This window comes from Argopecten irradians, chromosome 2 (assembly GCF_041381155.1).
Source record: "Argopecten irradians isolate NY chromosome 2, Ai_NY, whole genome shotgun sequence".
Classification (NCBI taxonomy): domain Eukaryota; kingdom Metazoa; phylum Mollusca; class Bivalvia; order Pectinida; family Pectinidae; genus Argopecten; species Argopecten irradians.
In genome coordinates, this window is record NC_091135.1 from 33,155,406 (window position 1) to 33,174,620 (window position 19,215).

At 34.0% G+C, this 19,215-nt stretch overlaps 1 protein-coding gene across 6 annotated transcripts in view; it reads right to left on the reverse strand.

Annotated features, from left to right (window-relative positions):
* The window catches only part of LOC138315216 (enolase-phosphatase E1-like), a 29,135-nt gene extending 21,994 nt beyond the window's left edge, over positions 1 to 7,141 (reverse strand). For 4 of the 6 annotated variants that reach the window (XM_069256070.1, XM_069256068.1, XM_069256069.1 and 1 more), the window contains exons 1-2: positions 6,942 to 7,141; positions 2,728 to 2,951 (exon numbers count right to left, since the gene is read on the reverse strand). In XM_069256070.1, the coding sequence (XP_069112171.1) occupies positions 2,728 to 2,951; positions 6,942 to 6,963 (246 nt within the window). In that variant the 5' untranslated portion in view covers positions 6,964 to 7,141. The remainder of the gene's footprint in view (positions 1 to 2,727; positions 2,952 to 6,941) is intronic. The other 2 variants (XM_069256065.1, XM_069256066.1) reach the window with 2 other exon arrangements.
* Positions 7,142 to 19,215: the final 12,074 nt, after the last annotated feature.

A 19,215-nucleotide genomic window follows, 5' to 3' on the forward strand; every position in this document is an offset into this window, starting at 1 on the left:
CAGCACCATATCATATGTCGGGTACAATTGTTTAGTTGTGAGATCTTGTTTAAAAGGTTTTAACAGAATTCTCAATCCATTTAAAGTGTTCAATCCACTTTAATCACCTGTTAAATATCAAATTAGAACTACGCTTTTATTTATTATATTTAAAATTATATTTGCAAAGGAGACATCAATTGGATATATTTGCATCAATGCAAAACCAATAATTGCTGTATAATGTATTTTCTATTACCAGATATAAATGTACAATATGATAGATGACAAGTATCTCAGAAAAGATATATATTCACAAATTTATGGGCAAATATTCATTCTGTTGGTAACATAAAACTCACAAGTAAAACAATTACTTACTGTATTCCACCCATGTCCCTATAAGCGCCCCTCCCCCTTTTTGAGGCCTCAATTTCGATTGCCCAGGCATAAATAAGGACCAAAATTACATAAAATGGTAAAGATTTGCAATAGCTTTGACTTATTAGCACCTTTTCATCTTTATCAATTTTTAAGCACCCTGGGCGCTTATTGGGTCGAATACGGTATTTGTAATTTTAATAACCAGTCCCTAAAATTTCCTAAAAATCTAATAAATCCTTGGTTGTTCAGTTACATTTCTGTTAATGATTGGAGTTCAAAGATAAACAAACCTTTTTTATACCTACATGTACACATTATATAATTTGGTAAAAATTCATGACTGGAAATTATTTCAAACTCAGTAAACAGTATACCCGTATTTTATCGACAATTATTACTGTATTCGAGATAATAAGTGCCCTCCAGAAGTTGTACAAACGCCCCCATCCCATGGATTTAGTGATGTTACACTACATATGATGCCTCAAACATCAGCATTTTAAACCATATTACATGAACTGTAACAGACTTTTTTTGTTCACAATTTACATTTTGGTGATATAAGCCCCCTCCCCCTTTCCCCATTTGTTACAACTTTGTAAGCACCCTCAGCGCTAATTACAGTGAGCACTGTATGTGGTTTAAAGTGAAAGCTTTAACCTTTTCGCAGGAATTGATTAGAACTTAGCTAGATAAAAACAATAAATTCTAAAGGACAAAAGGAGTCTGGCAAAATGGAAACCCAATACACCAGGAGTTAGCTGCTTTGTGCTAGCTGTCAGATATGTACACTTGCTTTTCCACTTCATTATACCATACAGGCACTGAAATGTACTGAACACAATTGTATACATTTTACATATATATTCCATAGATTCCCTACAATCATTGGTGGGCTTAGCGAAAAAAAGCACTTACCTACTGATCCTGTATGTATACTTTGTAAATGGACAAGTGATTTTGATTGTGGTTGACTAGGCAGTTTCATGCACAGTGTACATGTATTCAACAGTAAAAAGTACCAGCAATTGCCTTGTGTGTATTGATTGGTTGAAAAGCTTGGCATAGTGTTACCCTGGGTAGTGAGATTATTTGTTTATAATGTAGTGTCTACAATATTTAACGAGTATGACAGATCTAAATGCATAATCATTATACATTTATGTATATAGTATAAGTGTAGACTTAAAATTTTGGTATATATACAATAATCATAATAATACATGTATGTATGAATTTTCTTGATTGCAATTAAAAGTACCTGGATGACACTCTCTTTATAACATTCACATGCTAATATTGAATAGTCGGGCAAAGGAACACTAAAGTCAGTAAAAAGCGTGTTACGATATCCAGTATAATTTCTTATGAAATAGAAAAATGAACTTTTCCATCAAAATCACTCTGCATGCACAGAAATAAATTTATATTAATACAGATACAGAATGACCGTGTTGACATTTCCATGCAGCCTCATTTTCAAAGAGTTGAGCGAAATTTCTTTTAGAACTGTGCTAATCAATTTACATGGGCTTTTCCATAATTTCAATGGTCAACACTGGACAACATAAGCTGCAGAACTTGACTATGTAAGGACTCTTGGAAGGCCAATGAACACATTTAGACTGGTTTTCTCTGCCTGACTATATTCACTTTAAAGGCCAACTACCTTTCCGGAGCAAAATTTAAAGGTTTCTAAAAACATTATAACAAAAGAAAATATATATCGATGGTCTAAGATGAGGTTACAACATGAAGTTTATGCAAGATGTCCTGTGTAACATACCTGATAACAGTTGGGTTTCATTTCGCTGTTTTGCCTTCTGGCGCAGTGATGATCAACTACCGCGCGGTATTTAGGACGACAGCGGGAATCATAAGACGACCCGCGTTATGAAAATTAACATTTTATTATCTAAATTAAATTGTTCAGAAGGTAATGATAAGTGTAGCATTACCGGTAAGTTGATAACTTTTGCGACTTTTTGAAATTATCAATCTCGTTTTTGACGTTTTACATTTACATTACATTTACGTTACATTTTAAAAATTAAAAGCCGTTTCGGAAAGGTAGTGGGCCTTTAATAAGACCACTTTGGGTCCCAAATGAAAAATAGACATTTTTCACAAGATTTAGTTTGTGTTTAAAGACCACATGCATACTACAGTCCATTTTTCTTTGCCTCATGGGTGGTCTTTTTAGACGGGTTTACTTGGGTGGTACATTGTATTTTTGATTATGATGCAAAATTGGAAGTTAACTTTGGTTCATAATAATGCCTTTTTAATGCTTATTCTAAGTAAAAATTGTGACAGTGACATAAAACGTTAAAACTGTTGAATTTGAGCTTGTGACATCCTTACCGATGAACCATATCTGGAAATGTGAGTGTGTTGTCCATTGTAAACATGGTTCGAGATCCTGGTTGGTACACCTCGAGGACTCAGTGTAAAGGCTTTGTTTTTCAAATAATTTGTATATCCAGATGGTGCACTAGTAATAGGCATGCCATTCCTATCAACGATTCGCATTGAGTCCAGTCCTGGGTGAACCACCTTGCGGAATATCCGCTCCGCAGCCTGCACATCTGAAAGACCAAAATATTGAATATTTAAACACAGAAAATATATCAAAATATTAATATTTTATTTTTAATTCCAAAAGTTACTTTAAATAGCAATTTTCAAAATAGGTCTCATTAACTTTAATTCATATCTTAAGTTATTTTGCTGGAGGTTCATCAATCTGCTGTCAGTTTGATATTCACCTAAATCTGTACATTGAGATGAAAATGATCAATATATTATATAATTAGCTTCTAACATTGTGAACACAATTGTATTATTGTTGAAATCTAAGTATCTTTTGAAATTGTAAATACACTTGACTATAGATCTACAACATATGTACCATCAGGATACTTATTTACCATAACCTTTTTCATTTCAACAAATGTTATCATGCATGTAAACAAGCACATATAAATGGATGAGATAACAGGCTATAGTCATAAAACTTTTCTGTGGTAGTATAAATATGATATTAATTAAATGCATTATTTAAACTTCATTTAACTGCTCTCTCTTTCTTTCTCTTTCATAACACCACCACATTCATTCCATTTTCTCTCTCGTGACATTATTCACCATTGTTTACATGTATCAGAGTTTAGTATTTGTCCATTAATGCATGATAAAAACAGATTTTAAATATGCTATTTTTGTGTTGATATTTGTTTATTGTGGTGCACTTTATGATTTCCAACAAAAAATACAGGTTGTATTTGACGTAATTTCCATAAAATGTGCTTGAAACGAAGTCCACAACGACCCTTGTCTAGAACAATCGCATCGCTTATCGCCCCTGATATCACCAGGTGGCCGTAGATTCGTGACGTCATCTGAGACCAACAGCTGTGACAAGAGCCGGGAAACTCAATGGGGCAGTGTTGCGGTATTGGCGATTATAGATATTTAAAACAGTCGCGCTACGTGTAGTTGCTATATTGAATAGTGGAAATGAATCCGTATATAATATATAATCTATAACATACAATGATATAATAAAAACGATAGCTTACTCATTCTTATCGTCATATTCTGGGCTATAAAATTGTTATGTTCAGTATGTTAAAGATGCTCCACCGCTGACAAATGGTAAATTTTAACTATCAAAAACAGGAGCAGACGATTTAGTATTTTTCTTCAGTTACAAAAGTTACTTACTTTACACCATTACCACCATTGAACAGTTTGTGAGCTTCTAATTTTATTTCAAGTTAAAAACATGAAATATAATTAATTGCATCCCGAAAAAAATATACTATATCCTATATGGAATGAAGTAGTGATTGCGCATGCACCAAAGGCGAAATAAATTATTCTATATTATTGTTTGTGTTAATTAGACATATATATACACGATTTAACACCAATTATTGTACGAATGGTGAATATCATTATTGCTCTGTCGGCGGTGGAGCATCTTTAAAAGCCATTTGACACCGTGTACGTGTGTGTCACTGACTCAGGTTCAAGGGGGTTGCGCTTGACTTTTGTCTGTAACTTAAAACTCAAAACATAGACTTTAAAGTTAAACCAACAAAAAGAAATATAACTTTACAAGAAAATGGACCCAAATTACAATGAAACTACATGCTACATGCACATACATGTACATATAATGCATATTTAAAAAAAAAACCGCCATCCTTCATACCCTATCCAAAACCCTATCATACCGCGATAAACGTGCCCCTATCCCGCCTTATGTACGTACTGCACACCTCTATATTTCCTATTTGAAGCTTAATCCTTCAGAACACCGCACAGAAAGGGCTAGACTTATGTATTTTCTTAAAGTTCTATAATGAGTTTTACGGATGTGTACGAAATAAAATAACATGTACAGTAGTAACAATACACGCACGGCCGATAAAAAAGACGGGGCACAAAACACAGAAACTAGATACAATGACCTAATATGGATGACATGTACTCGTGGACAAGATACACATGTAATAGTTCAACTAACACAGGACCATGAAACAACATATATTTCTTATAAAACACAAATCATTTACAAGACCGCTTCATTATATTTTCTAACCGTGCGGAGTTTTGGAAATAAGAAACCTGTCGACCTTAGTAAATTTTAAAAGTATACGCACAGCACACTAGATAGCCTATTGACCATTATGAGACGATCTAGGGGTCTAAATAAAAAAAATCGGTAAAACTCGCATTCTACATATATATACGCAAGTGTACTATGTAGAATATAACAGGAAATTAATGAGTACTAAAATTGGCCAAATTTTGCGAGCATTGTGGTGTTTTGGGGGTTCGGGGGAGACCCTGATAAAGATATTACAATTTAGAATGACTGAGATATGAGTTTCACGATGTATTTTGATGATTTTGCGAGGGCTTAAGGCGAGAGATTTTGTTTTTTGGGGGTCCTAAGGTCTCCCCCGAGAAGGAAAAATATTACTAAATGTATTTACGATTGCTGAGATGAGTTTTACGATGTATTTTGATGACTTTAGAGCGTTCTTAACATGGTAATTTTTCGAATTTAAATTCCTGCAATTAAATAATGATAACTGTGAATGTCGTCATATCAGTATGCAACCCTGCTCGATCTGAACTAGTCCGCTAAACCTGCCTATATTATTAGGCTTTTTTCTCCCCTATATATTAGGCAAAAAAAAATAATTAAAAAAACCTGATAATATAGGCAGGTTTAGCGGACTAGATCTGAACATACCGGTTTCACACCACCGGTACATTGTTGTGTAACCCAAAATAAATATGAAAATCCCTAAAATGAAGTATGGAAAATGTGCAGAAGGACCTCTTTTATTTTTAATGCGCATTTTGAGAACATTTCAGTCGACGAAAATGGGGGGCAAAAAGACACAACTTATAAATTATTGATTTTTTTCTTTTAATCTGCATGTATTTTTCATGTCTCCGTATGTTTGTAACAGATAATTTTTCTATTAAAACGTAGGTCTAAAGAGGTGGGCCCCAATAATTGTCCATTTTCGCTACGATCTTATTTCGCACATAAAATTACCAGTAGATTCTATGTATATCAAAACTCCTCGGTTAATTTTATGTGTAAACTATAAATTACATACATGCACAGTCGTATTACTCCAGGGTGGACTGAATAGGAAAGAACTACTTATTCATTCGTGGTTTAACCCCTGGCACACCATAAGCCACATGACATATGTACCCGCGACATTAATGACATCATTATTTACATGTTGTGACGTCATTTCATAGGTTATGACGTCAATAATGTGTCATTATGTATGGGATAAATCACGCTACCCAATAAGTCGAAATATAACATATTTTTCTCCGTGTGTATTTCCGTAAGTACTAAGACATGTGGCTAAAATACACATGCATGTTGATAGTTCCGCGATCGGCACACCGGCTTCCGGTAGTTGATTGTCTCAGATGACGTCACAACACATCGGAACTCAAGGGAGGTAAGTCATAGAAAAAAATCTGTCGTCGAAAAGATGTGAAGATTGCTTTCATTAATTTTACTATTTAGAGACAAAATATAAGCAAATATCAAACCGGTATATGTTTAGATAGGCATTACAAATGTTTCTAGCGTATTATCTCATTTTTCATGTCCGTTCTGTTTTTATCACCTTTAATGCATGCATAATATAGAAATATTCCTGTTATTCCTTTTGGTCAATGTGTTTATGGGCTTTGGAGACCAGATATCAATCTCATTCCAGTTAGTTGTACAGTAACTTTTTGGGTTGAACACAAAAATTTCATCAAGCCTAATGTAGTGTCACCAGTACTTGATAACGGTGATTGAATTACTGATACGTTTATTTTCAGAAAGAAACTATATGTTACAAATGTACATGTAAGAACCAAGCAAGTAGGCATGGAAAGCCCATTAATTTCACGGACGCCACGATAACATTAGCAACGGTCAGTACGTATATACGTACAGCGACAAAAAAAATCGTCTGCTACTGTACAGTAGCTTTCACAACATGACAAGCATGCCATTTCAAACATGTTTCACTTACCATAATTTCTCTGAGTTTCCATATTTCCCCACTCATCTGAATTTCATCTTAAATCCTTACTGCCTATTGACTGGCTTGTACTCGTTTTGCCAATATTATCACATCTACATAGTAAAACTATGCATATCCGTTGTTGACACTTGCACGTAGACTTCACATGGTCGCCATTTTTGTGTACTTGTGACGTCACGGTAACCATGCTCTGCCGATCGGGAGCATTCGATTTGTCGTCGGAGATCACTTCCGTTTGTTTTCATTACACACTCGATTCACTACGTACAATTTGTCGTTGATCGAAGACGAAGATCACTTTGATGTGAGATCATCATTATAATCGTACTGTATTTTTTTTAAATCTATTAATGTCATGAAAAAGTTATTTACATAGCTTTCCGTTCTCTAATTAGCTACCAATTAACAAAAGATTTATCTTAATCTACGTATAGGTACATATTTAAAGGACCACTACCTTTCCGAAACGGCTTTTAATTTTTGAAATAGGAATGTAAAACGAGATCAATAATTTTGTAGAGTCGCAGAAGTTATTAACTATGCGTTTACTAGCACACTTATCATCACCTTCAGAACTGTTTAATTAGAATAAATAAATTGTTAATTTTCATAACGCGGGTCGTTTTATGTTTCCCGCCGTCGTGCTAAATGCCGCGCGGTAGTTGACTATCACTGCGCCAGACGGCAAAACAGCGAAACGAATCTCCACTGTTATCGTACATTAGACAGGAAATCTTACATATGTTTGGTGTTATAACCTCATCTTAAGCCATCGATATATATTTTCTTTTGTTATTAATGTTTTTAAGAAACCTTTAAATTTTGCTCCGGAAAGGTAGTGGGCCTTTAAGTTACATGTAAATAAATATTAACCACAGGTGCCCGAATTCCGATTTAAAAAATATGCAATCTAGCTAGAATCTACTACACTGAGTAAGATCATACTTTGAAGTTGAAGCAGTAGAATGTAAGCTATAAATTAATTTTCTTATTTTAATATAATCCGTGGTAACAGTTTAATACAGGCACAATTTAAAAAAAAAAAAAAACAACAACAACAAAACAAAAGATCCCAGAGGGATCTTGGCAACCACCAAAGAATGATCTACGTCTGACATTGAGAAGAGGGATCTTTTCTCTGCTTTTCAAACTTTTACTACATATTACTACAAATGAAATTTGAGAAAGATCATTTCAGTACTTTCTGAGATATATATAACAAACATCAAATTATAATAAAGGCACTATAGATAGTTCTAAATAGTTGTATGTACATTTACTCAACTAGCTGTCACATCACTTACATTATTCTTTGTACAGCCATTTTTGTATTACATGTATGTTATTCTATTTATGTAATCTTCAAATTGGAGGAAAGGAGGACCTTTTAGGAACTCCTGTAATATAAATTAATTTCTTCGCCTGCAGAGCGATTTTAATGGGAAGTTTTATTTTCCTATTTCATAATTTTAAAAAAAAAATTATATACCGGATACATCAACATCATTTTACCGACTTTATAGCATTCCTTTGCCCTAATAACACTTTAATATACATATTTTTTTCAAATGTACCTTGAGAAGTCAGATATATGTATATGGTAAGCTGAGTGATGATTTAAATTAGTTCATCCCTGAGTGACCTTGGAATACAGTCATTGTCCTTCACTCCAGCACCTCTTGAGTATTAAATTGTTGTAATCTTTGGCTCTAATTTCTTTAAACAAACACTAACAACATTTTCATCATATCGTACTGACAACGACTGACAGAGAATAAATAGAAGAATATAAAAAAACAAATACTATACATATTTTTATAATAATTGTTTGGTCTGATTCGCTTAATGTACGTCCAATTGACAGCTAGCATAAAAAAGGATTGATTGCCTGGATGATGTTTAGGAGATGGAAGAAAGTCAGCTAGAGTACCTGTAGAAAAACACAGACCTGCAATTAAAACTACCTAACATGTGATTCAAACTAGCGACCCAGAAGTGAAGGGCTTAATGGTATGTTGGGACAAGTCTAAACCACTCGGGCACCAATGTTCAGTAGGTCAATTGCGATTTTATCACATGCTATCAAAGTAATACCAAGAACAAGTAAGTGAATTACCTCCTAAGTTAAATAAAGAGTGTCTTAGCGACCTTGATTTTGTCATTCATTTTAATTTATTTACTGTACTAGCAATGTCTGGCCATCAAGGTCTAGAATGAAAACTTGATTTTCAAAACATATACAGTCAAACCTTGCCTTTAATTATTATCAATAGTAAAAGATAATTTTCTCAGGGTCAATTTCAGCACAATTTTTTCTGTATATGAAGACCACTTGGCCATAATACTTTTTTTCTTGGTACTACTGGTCAGGTCTTAATAGACAAGTTTACTGCAGAATGTAATAGCATGTAATTGCAAGACCTAAAGGTAGTTATCATTACTAGTAATTATAATAGACAAACAGGTCAAAACACAGTTCAGAACATCCAATATTCACACTTCAGGAGAAGAACAGCACTTAATTCAAGGCTCATCTTCTACTATCATACTAACATTTAAATGCAGAACTGAATGCTATACAAAAAGATCTTATATTTTAGGAAAGAATTGGGCCTTAAACTTTTCACTTCAAAACTTCACCACTTAATCATTATTAAAGTCTAGGGCTTATTTCAGAAGATAATAGCTTTTCATTGTAAGATTGGGATTTACTATTTTATGATAAACATATTTTTCAATTTATTATTTAAGTACATGTATATATATATACATGTATATAAAAAATAAAACTCAACGACCTTCCTCTTGTACATTCACCATTTCATGTATATATATATATACAGTAAACTCTAAAAGACTAATTTGAGAATTATCAAATAGTTCTGAACATTTCAATCAATATCAAAAAGTCTGGCTCATTAACTGATATATGGTATGATCAGAAACATATATACATATTACATATATTTCTGGTATAATTACATACTTGTATTTAAGCCAGTGGTATGGTTAATACCATGTACATCGTTAACAAAGGAGGCCATGTTTTGCACTTCATTACCCCACAATACACTGAACGATAATTGTCAAACATGTTAACACAAAGAGTTTTTTCTGAGCAGGCCAACTTATCTGTCAGCACCATATCATATGTCCGGTACAATTGTTTAGTTGTGAGATCTTGTTTAAAAGGTTTTAACAAAATTCTCAATCCATTTAAAGTCTTCAATCCACTTTAATCACCTGTTAAATATCAAATTAGAACTACGCTTTTATTTATTATATTTAAAATTATATTTGCAAAGGAGACATCAATTGGATATATTTGCATCAATGCAAAACCAATAATTGCTGTATAATGTATTTTCTATTACCAGATATAAATGTACAATATGATAGATGACAAGTATCTCAGAAAAGATATATATTCACAAATTTATGGGCAAATATTCATTCTGTTGGTAACATAAAACTCACAAGTAAAACAATTACTTACTGTATTCCACCCATGACCCTATAAGCGCCCCTCCCCCTTTTTGAGGCCTCAATTTCGATTGCCCAGGCATAAATAAGGACCAAAATTACATAAAATGGTAAAGATTTGCAATAGCTTTGACTTATTAGCACCTTTTCATTTTTATCAATTTTTAAGCACCCTGGGCGCTTATTGGGTCGAATACGGTATTTGTAATTTTAATAACCAGTCCCTAAAATTTCCTAAAAATCTAATAAATCCTTGGTTGTTCAGTTACATTTCTGTTAATGATTGGAGTTCAAAGATAAACAAACCTTTTTTATACCTACATGTACACATTATATAATTTGGTAAAAATTCATGACTGGAAATTATTTCAAACTCAGTAAACAGTATACCCGTATTTTATCGACAATTATTACTGTATTCGAGATAATAAGTGCCCTCCAGAAGTTGTACAAACGCCCCCATCCCATGGATTTAGTGATGTTACACTACATATGATGCCTCAAACATCAGCATTTTAAACCATATTACATGAACTGTAACAGACTTTTTTTGTTCACAATTTACATTTTGGTGATATAAGCCCCCTCCCCCTTTCCCCATTTGTTACAACTTTGTAAGCACCCTCAGCGCTAATTACAGTGAGCACTGTATGTGGTTTAAAGTGAAAGCTTTAACCTTTTCGCAGGAATTGATTAGAACTTAGCTAGATAAAAACAATAAATTCTAAAGGACAAAAGGAGTCTGGCAAAATGGAAACCCAATACACCAGGAGTTAGCTGCTTTGTGCTAGCTGTCAGATATGTACACTTGCTTTTCCACTTCATTATACCATACAGGCACTGAAATGTACTGAACACAATTGTATACATTTTACATATATATTCCATAGATTCCCTACAATCATTGGTGGGCTTAGCGAAAAAAAGCACTTACCTACTGATCCTGTATGTATACTTTGTAAATGGACAAGTGATTTTGATTGTGGTTGACTAGGCAGTTTCATGCACAGTGTACATGTATTCAACAGTAAAAAGTACCAGTAACTGCCTTGTGTGTATTGATTGGTTGAAAAGCTTGGCATAGTGTTACCCTGGGTAGTGAGATTATTTGTTTATAATGTAGTGTCTACAATATTTAACGAGTATGACAGATCTAAATGCATAATCATTATACATTTATGTATATAGTATAAGTGTAGACTTAAAATTTTGGTATATATACAATAATAACAATAATACATGTATGTATGAATTTTCTTGATTGCAATTAAAAGTACCTGGATGACACTCTCTTTATAACATTCACATGCTAATATTGAATAGTCGGGCAAAGGAACACTAAAGTCAGTAAAAAGCGTGTTACGATATCCAGTATAATTTCTTATGAAATAGAAAAATGAACTTTTCCATCAAAATCACTCTGCATGCACAGAAATTAATTTATATTAATACAGATACAGAATGACCGTGTTGACATTTCCATGCAGCCTCATTTTCAAAGAGTTGAGCGAAATTTCTTTTAGAACTGTGCTAATCAATTTACATGGGCTTTTCCATAATTTCAATGGTTGGACAACATAAGCTGCAGAACTTGACTATGTAAGGACTCTTGGAAGCCAATGAACACATTTAGACTGGTTTTCTCTGGCTGACTATATTCACTTTAAAGGCCCACTACCTTTTCCGGAAAAAATTTAAAGGTTTCTAAAAACATTAATAACAAAAGAAAATATATATCGATGGTCTAAGATGAGGTTACAACATGAAGTTTATGCAAGATGTCCTGTGTAATATACCTGATAACAGTTGGGTTTCATTTCGCTGTTTTGCCTTCTGGCGCAGTGATGATCAACTACCGCGCGGTATTTAGGACGACGGCGGGAATCATAAGACGAACCGCGTTATGAAAATTAACATTTTATTATCTAAATTAAATTGTTCAGAAGGTAATGATAAGTGTAGCATTACCGGTAAGTTGATAACTTTTGCGACTTTTTGAAATTATCAATCTCGTTTTACATTTACATTACATTTACATTACATTTTAAAAATTAAAAGTTGTTTTGGAAAGGTAGTGGGCCTTTAATAAGACCACTTTGGGTCCCAAATGAAAAATAGACATTTTTAACAAGATTTAGTTTGTGTATAAAGACCACATGCATACTACAGTCCATTTTTCTTTGTCTCATGGGTGGTCTTTTTAGACGGGTTTACTTGGGTGGTACATTGTATTTTTGATTATGATGCAAAATTGGAAGTTAACTTTGGTTCATAATAATGCCTTTTTAATGCTTATTCTAAGTAAAAATTGTGACAGTGACATAAAACGTTAAAACTGTTGAATTTGAGCTTGTGACATCCTTACCGATGAACCATATCTGGAAATGTGAGTGTGTTGTCCATTGTAAACATGGTTCGAGATCCTGGTTGGTACACCTCGAGGACTCAGTGTAAAGGCTTTGTTTTTCAAATAATTTGTATATCCAGATGGTGCACTAGTAATAGGCATGCCATTCCTATCAACGATTCGCATTGAGTCCAGTCCTGGGTGAACCACCTTGCGGAATATCCGCTCCGCAGCCTGCACATCTGAAAGACCAAAATATTGAATATTTAAACACAGAAAATATATCAAAATATTAATATTTTATTTTTAATTCCAAAAGTTACTTTAAATAGCAATTTTCAAAATAGGTCTCATTAACTTTAATTCATATCTTAAGTTATTTTGCTGGAGGTTCATCAATCTGCTGTCAGTTTGATATTCACCTAAATCTGTACATTGAGATGAAAATGATCAATATAATTAGCTTCTAACATTGTGACCACAAAATTTGTATTATTGTTGAAATCCAAGTATCTTTTGAAATTGTAAATACACTTGACTATAGATCTACAACATATGTACCATCAGGATACTTATTTACCATAACCTTTTTCATTTCAACAAATGTTATCATGCATGTAAACAAGCACATATAAATGGATGAGATAACAGGCTATAGTCATAAAACTTTTCTGTGGTAGTATAAATATGATATTAATTAAATGCATTATTTAAACTTCATTTAACTGCTCTCTCTTTCTTTCTCTTTCATAACACCACCACATTCATTCCATTTTCTCTCTCGTGACATTATTCACCATTGTTTACATGTATCAGAGTTTAGTATTTGTCCATTAATGCATGCATAATATAGAAATATTCCTGTTATTCCTTTTGGTCAATGTGTTTATGGGCTTTGGAGACCAGATATCAATCTCATTCCAGTTAGTTGTACAGTAACTTTTTGGGTTGAACACAAAAATTTCATCAAGCCTAATGTAGTGTCACCAGTACTTGATAACGGTGATTGAATTACTGATACGTTTATTTTCAGAAGAAACTATATGTTACATGTAAGAGCCAAGCAAATAGGCATGAAAAGCCCATTAATTTCACGGACGCCACGATAACATTAGCAACGGTCAGTACGTATATACGTACAGCGACAAAAAAAATCGTCTGCTACTGTACAGTAGCTTTCACAACATGACAAGCATGCCATTTCAAACATGTTTCACTTACCATAATTTCTCTGAGTTTCCATATTTCCCCACTCATCTGAATTTCATCTTAAATCCTTACTGCCTATTGACTGGCTTGTACTCGTTTTGCCAATATTATCACATCTACATAGTAAAACTATGCATATCCGTTGTTGACACTTGCACGTAGACTTCACATGGTCGCCATTTTTGTGTACTTGTGACGTCACGGTAACCATGCTCTGCCGATCGGGAGCATTCGATTTGTCGTCGGAGATCACTTCCGTTTGTTTTCATTACACACTCGATTCACTACGTACAATTTGTCGTTGATCGAAGACGAAGATCACTTTGATGTGAGATCATCATTATAATCGTACTGTATTTTTTTTTAATCTATTAATGTCATGAAAAAGTTATTTACATAGCTTTCCGTTCTCTAATTAGCTACCAATTAACAAAAGATTTATCTTAATCTACGTATAGGTACATATTTAAAGGGCCACTACCTTTCCGAAACGGCTTTTAATTTTTGAAATAGGAATGTAAAACGAGATCAATAATTTTGTAGAGTCGCAGAAGTTATTAACTATGCGTTTACTAGCACACTTATCATCACCTTCAGAACTGTTTAATTAGAATAAATAAATTGTTAATTTTCATAACGCGGGTCGTTTTATGTTTCCCGCCGTCGTGCTAAATGCCGCGCGGTAGTTGACTATCACTGCGCCAGACGGCAAAACAGCGAAATGAATCTCCACTGTTATCGTACATTAGACAGGAAATCTTACATATGTTTGGTGTTATAACCTCATCTTAAGCCATCGATATATATTTTCTTTTGTTATTAATGTTTTTAAGAAACCTTTAAATTTTGCTCCGGAAAGGTAGTGGGCCTTTAAGTTACATGTAAATAAATATTAACCACAGGTGCCCGAATTCCGATTTAAAAAATATGCAATCTAGCTAGAATCTACTACACTGAGTAAGATCATACTTTGAAGTTGAAGCAGTAGAATGTAAGCTATAAATTAATTTTCTTATTTTAATATAATCCGTGCATGGTAACAGTTTAATACAGGCACAATTAAAAAAAAAACAACAAAAAAACAAGAGATCCCAGAGGGATCTTGGCAACCACCAAAGAATGGTCTACGTCTGACATTGAGAAGAGGGATCTTTTCTCTGCTTTTCAAACTTTTACTACATATTACTACAAATGAAATTTGAGAAAGATCATTTCAGTACTTTCTGAGATATATATAACAAACATCAAATTATAATGCACTATAGATAGTTCTAAATAGTTGTATGTACATTTACTCAACTAGCTGTCACATCACTTACATTATTCTTTGTACAGCCATTATTGTATTACATGTATGTTATTCTATTTATGTAATCTTCAAATTGGAGGAAATGAAGAGAATAATCTTGTTAACCGATCGGTCCAAAAATGCAATATGCACATCTAGGGTCCTAGGGAAACCTAAATGTGAAATTTGAGAGAGATCCCTTCATTACTTTCTGAGAAATAGCGGTAAAAAACTTTAACTATCAAAATCCAATACGGCTGCCTGGCGGCCATCATGTTGACATATCGGTCCCAAAATTCAATATGCACAAATAGCTAGGGCCTTTGGAGAACCTACATATATGACATTTGAGAGATAGCGGTAACAAACTTTAACTATCAAAATCCGAAATTGTCTTTTGCTGACGTACACGACAGAGGGACCTCTACATTATTGTTTATTAAAAAATATTTACGGAAGCTCATTGATAGTCAAATTAAATATGGAAAATTAATAAAAATGATAATAATAAATGCAAAAACATTTCTATATAGTTTGTGCGATATGCAATTCGCAAAGTAACGTAAATACTAGTACTGTTGTGAATAGCTCGGCCGTACATTTTTAGCCCATCATCATCAGCTTTTTCAGATGGTGGGCTATACAAATCATATCACCTTTCGTCCGTGGTCCGTCCGTCCTTCCGTCCGTCCGTTAACAATTCTTGTTACCGTTATTTCTCAGAAAGTACTTAAGGGATCTTTTTCAAATTTCACATGTAGGTTCCCCTGGGTCCCTAGTTGTGCATATTTTATTTTGGGACCAATCGGTCAACAAAATGGCCGACAGGCGGCCATCTTGGATTTTGATAGTTAGAGTTTGTTACCGCTAAATCACAGATTGTACTCAAGGGATCTTTCTCAAATTTCATTAGTAAGTTCCCCTAGGACCCTAGTTGTGCATATTGCATTTAGGGAGCGATCGGTCAACAAAATAGCCGACGGGCGGCCATCTTAGATTTTGATAGTTAAAGCTTGTTACCGCTATTTCTCAGAAAGTACTAAAGGGATCTTTTTTCAAATTTCACATATAGGTTCCCCTGTCGCCTTAGTTGTGCATATTGCATTTTGGGACCGATCATCAACAAAATGCCTGACAGGCGGCCATCTTGGATTTTGATAGTTAAAGTTTGTTACCGTTATTTCTCAAAAAGTTCTCAAGGGATCTTTCTCAAATTCCATGTGTACATGTAGGTTCCCCTAGGACCCTAGTTGTGCATATTGCATTTTGGGAGCGATCGGTCAACAAAATGGCCGACCGGCTGCCATCTTGGATTTTGATAGTTAAAGTTTGTTACCGCTATTTCTCAAAAAGTTCTCAAGGGATCTTTCTCAAATTCCATGTGTAGGTTTCCCTAGGAAACGAAATTATTTACTACAATGTATAAATTATTATATAGGTTGCATCAGGACTCAATATTCAGTTCTAGGTGTTTATCATATATTAGATATATATTGAATGATACTGGGTTTAATGATATTTGGTCACTTCAACTATCTTGTACAGTTAATAGAAATTGTCTTAAAACAATTATTAAACAAAGACTACAAGATCAATTTATTTAAAAATGGTATCATGAAATTGACAGTTCCTCGCGAGAACAAATGTATTCTTTATTTAAGTCTCAATTCAATTTTGAACCATAACTGGCTGAATCATAATCAACGTAAATATCTGTGTAAATTTAGAACTTCTAATTTAAAATTCTCTATAGAGACAGGCAGATGGAATAACATCACTCGCGAGGAAAGGTTATGTCCTCTCTGTACAATTTGTGTTGGAGATGAGTACCATATGTATGTAATAATGAAACTGTTGTAGCATTACGAGAAATTTATATACCAAGATACTACTCAGTTACTAATCAAAATTCTCAAAAAATGAAAGGAATGTTTACTGCATGCAATACAGCTTTATTAAGAAAAGTAACTAGTATTATTCAGAGAGTAATTAAGCTTCTTTAAACAATATAAGGAAAACATAGAATTGTTAGTTTCAATGTATCTAAATTTGTCTATGACTGTGTTCATCTATTATTTCCCTCTTTATTTTTATTTTATTATTATTATTTTTGTTCCTTTGACCCCTTGTTGCATATGTACATGAATGAGTAAAAAATCTTGAAATCTTGAAATCTTGGTACGAGTTAACCAATGCAGTAATGCAAGGATTTATAAGTCATCTACGTCCTTGAATAATCAATTGAAATCATAAAGTTTGGTGACATAATTACAGAGATTCACGTACTATGTAAATTTCTAGTAATTATTTTGGGCTCTTATTTGTAATTGTATAATTAAAACTTTAATTAAAAACTAAATCGGCAAAATGTCTGTGGCCTCTGGTGGTGAATAACATACAGTATTAAATTAAATATGCCCTTCTTGATTCACCAGTATGGATAACTACAAAAACTTGAAAAAAGAATTTCACGTACATGGATACATTTAATAATATCTGCTGATTCTATTTCTGTTAGTAACCAAAACGATCAATGTTTACAGATCAGACGGTAATTCTGACAGACCAGAATGCTGTCAATCAGAAGGGAAATAGTAACAAGAGATCCCAGAGGGATCTTGGCGCCCACCAAAGAATGATCTACATCTGACAAAGGAAAGATGGATCTTTTCTCTACTTTTTAAACTTTTTCAAACTTACTACATATAAAATTTGAGACAGATCGCTTCAGTACCTTTTGAGAAATAGCGGTAACAAACTTCAACTATCAAAATCCAAGATGACTCCTTGGCGGCCATCTTGTTGATCAATCCGTCCCAAATCACAATATGCACAACTAGGGCCCTAGGGAACCTACATGTGAAATTTGAGAAAGATCCATTCAATACTTTCTGAGAAATAGCGATAACAAACTTTGAATATAAAAATCCAAGATAGTTGCCTGGCAGCAATTTTGTTGACCGATCGGTCATAAATCACAATATGCACAACTAGGGCCCTAGGGGAACCTACATATGAATTTTGAGACAGATCCCTTCAGTACTTTCTGAGAAATAGCCATAACAAACTTTAACTATCGAAATCCAAGATGGCGGCCTGGTGGCCATCTTGTTCACCGATTGGTCCAAAAATGCAATATGCACAACAAGGGCCCTAGGGGAACCTACATATTAAATTTGAGAAAGATCCCTTCAGCACTTTTTGAGAAATGGGGATATCAAACCTTAACTATCAAAATCCAAGATGGCCGCCTGGCGGCCATCTTGTTTTTCCGATCAGCCTCAAAATTTGTATGGCACAACTAAGGACCAAGGGTAACCTCCATGTGAAGTTTGAACAAAATCCCTTAAGTAGTTCTCAAGAAATATCGATAACAAACTTCAACTGCCAAAATCAAAGATGGCGGCCATCTTGCGATCAGCCTCTGGCACAACGGACCATCTGAACAAAATCCCTTTTTCTCAAGAAATATCGATAACAAATCAACTGCCAAAATCAAAGATAGCTGCTAGGCGGCCATCTTGTTTTACGATCAGCCAAAATATGTATGGCACAACAAGGGACCAAGGGTACCCTCCATGTGAAGTTTGAACAAAATTCCTTCAGTAGTTCTCAAGAAATATCGATAAAAAACTTCAACTGCCAAAATCAAAGATGGCTGCCTGGCGGCAATCTTGTTTTTCCGATCAGCCTCAAAATCTGTATGGCACAAATATGGACCAAGGGGACCCTCCATGTGAAGTTTGAACAAAATCCCTGCAGCAGTTTTTAAGAAATAGTGATAACAAGCATTGTTTACGGACGGACGACGGACCACGGACCAAGGACGCAGGGCGATTTGAATAGCCCACCATCTGATGATGGTGGGCTAAAAAGCGATTTGCATAGTCTGTTTTTATTTGTGACTATCCTATAATGGTGCTATATAGAATGTA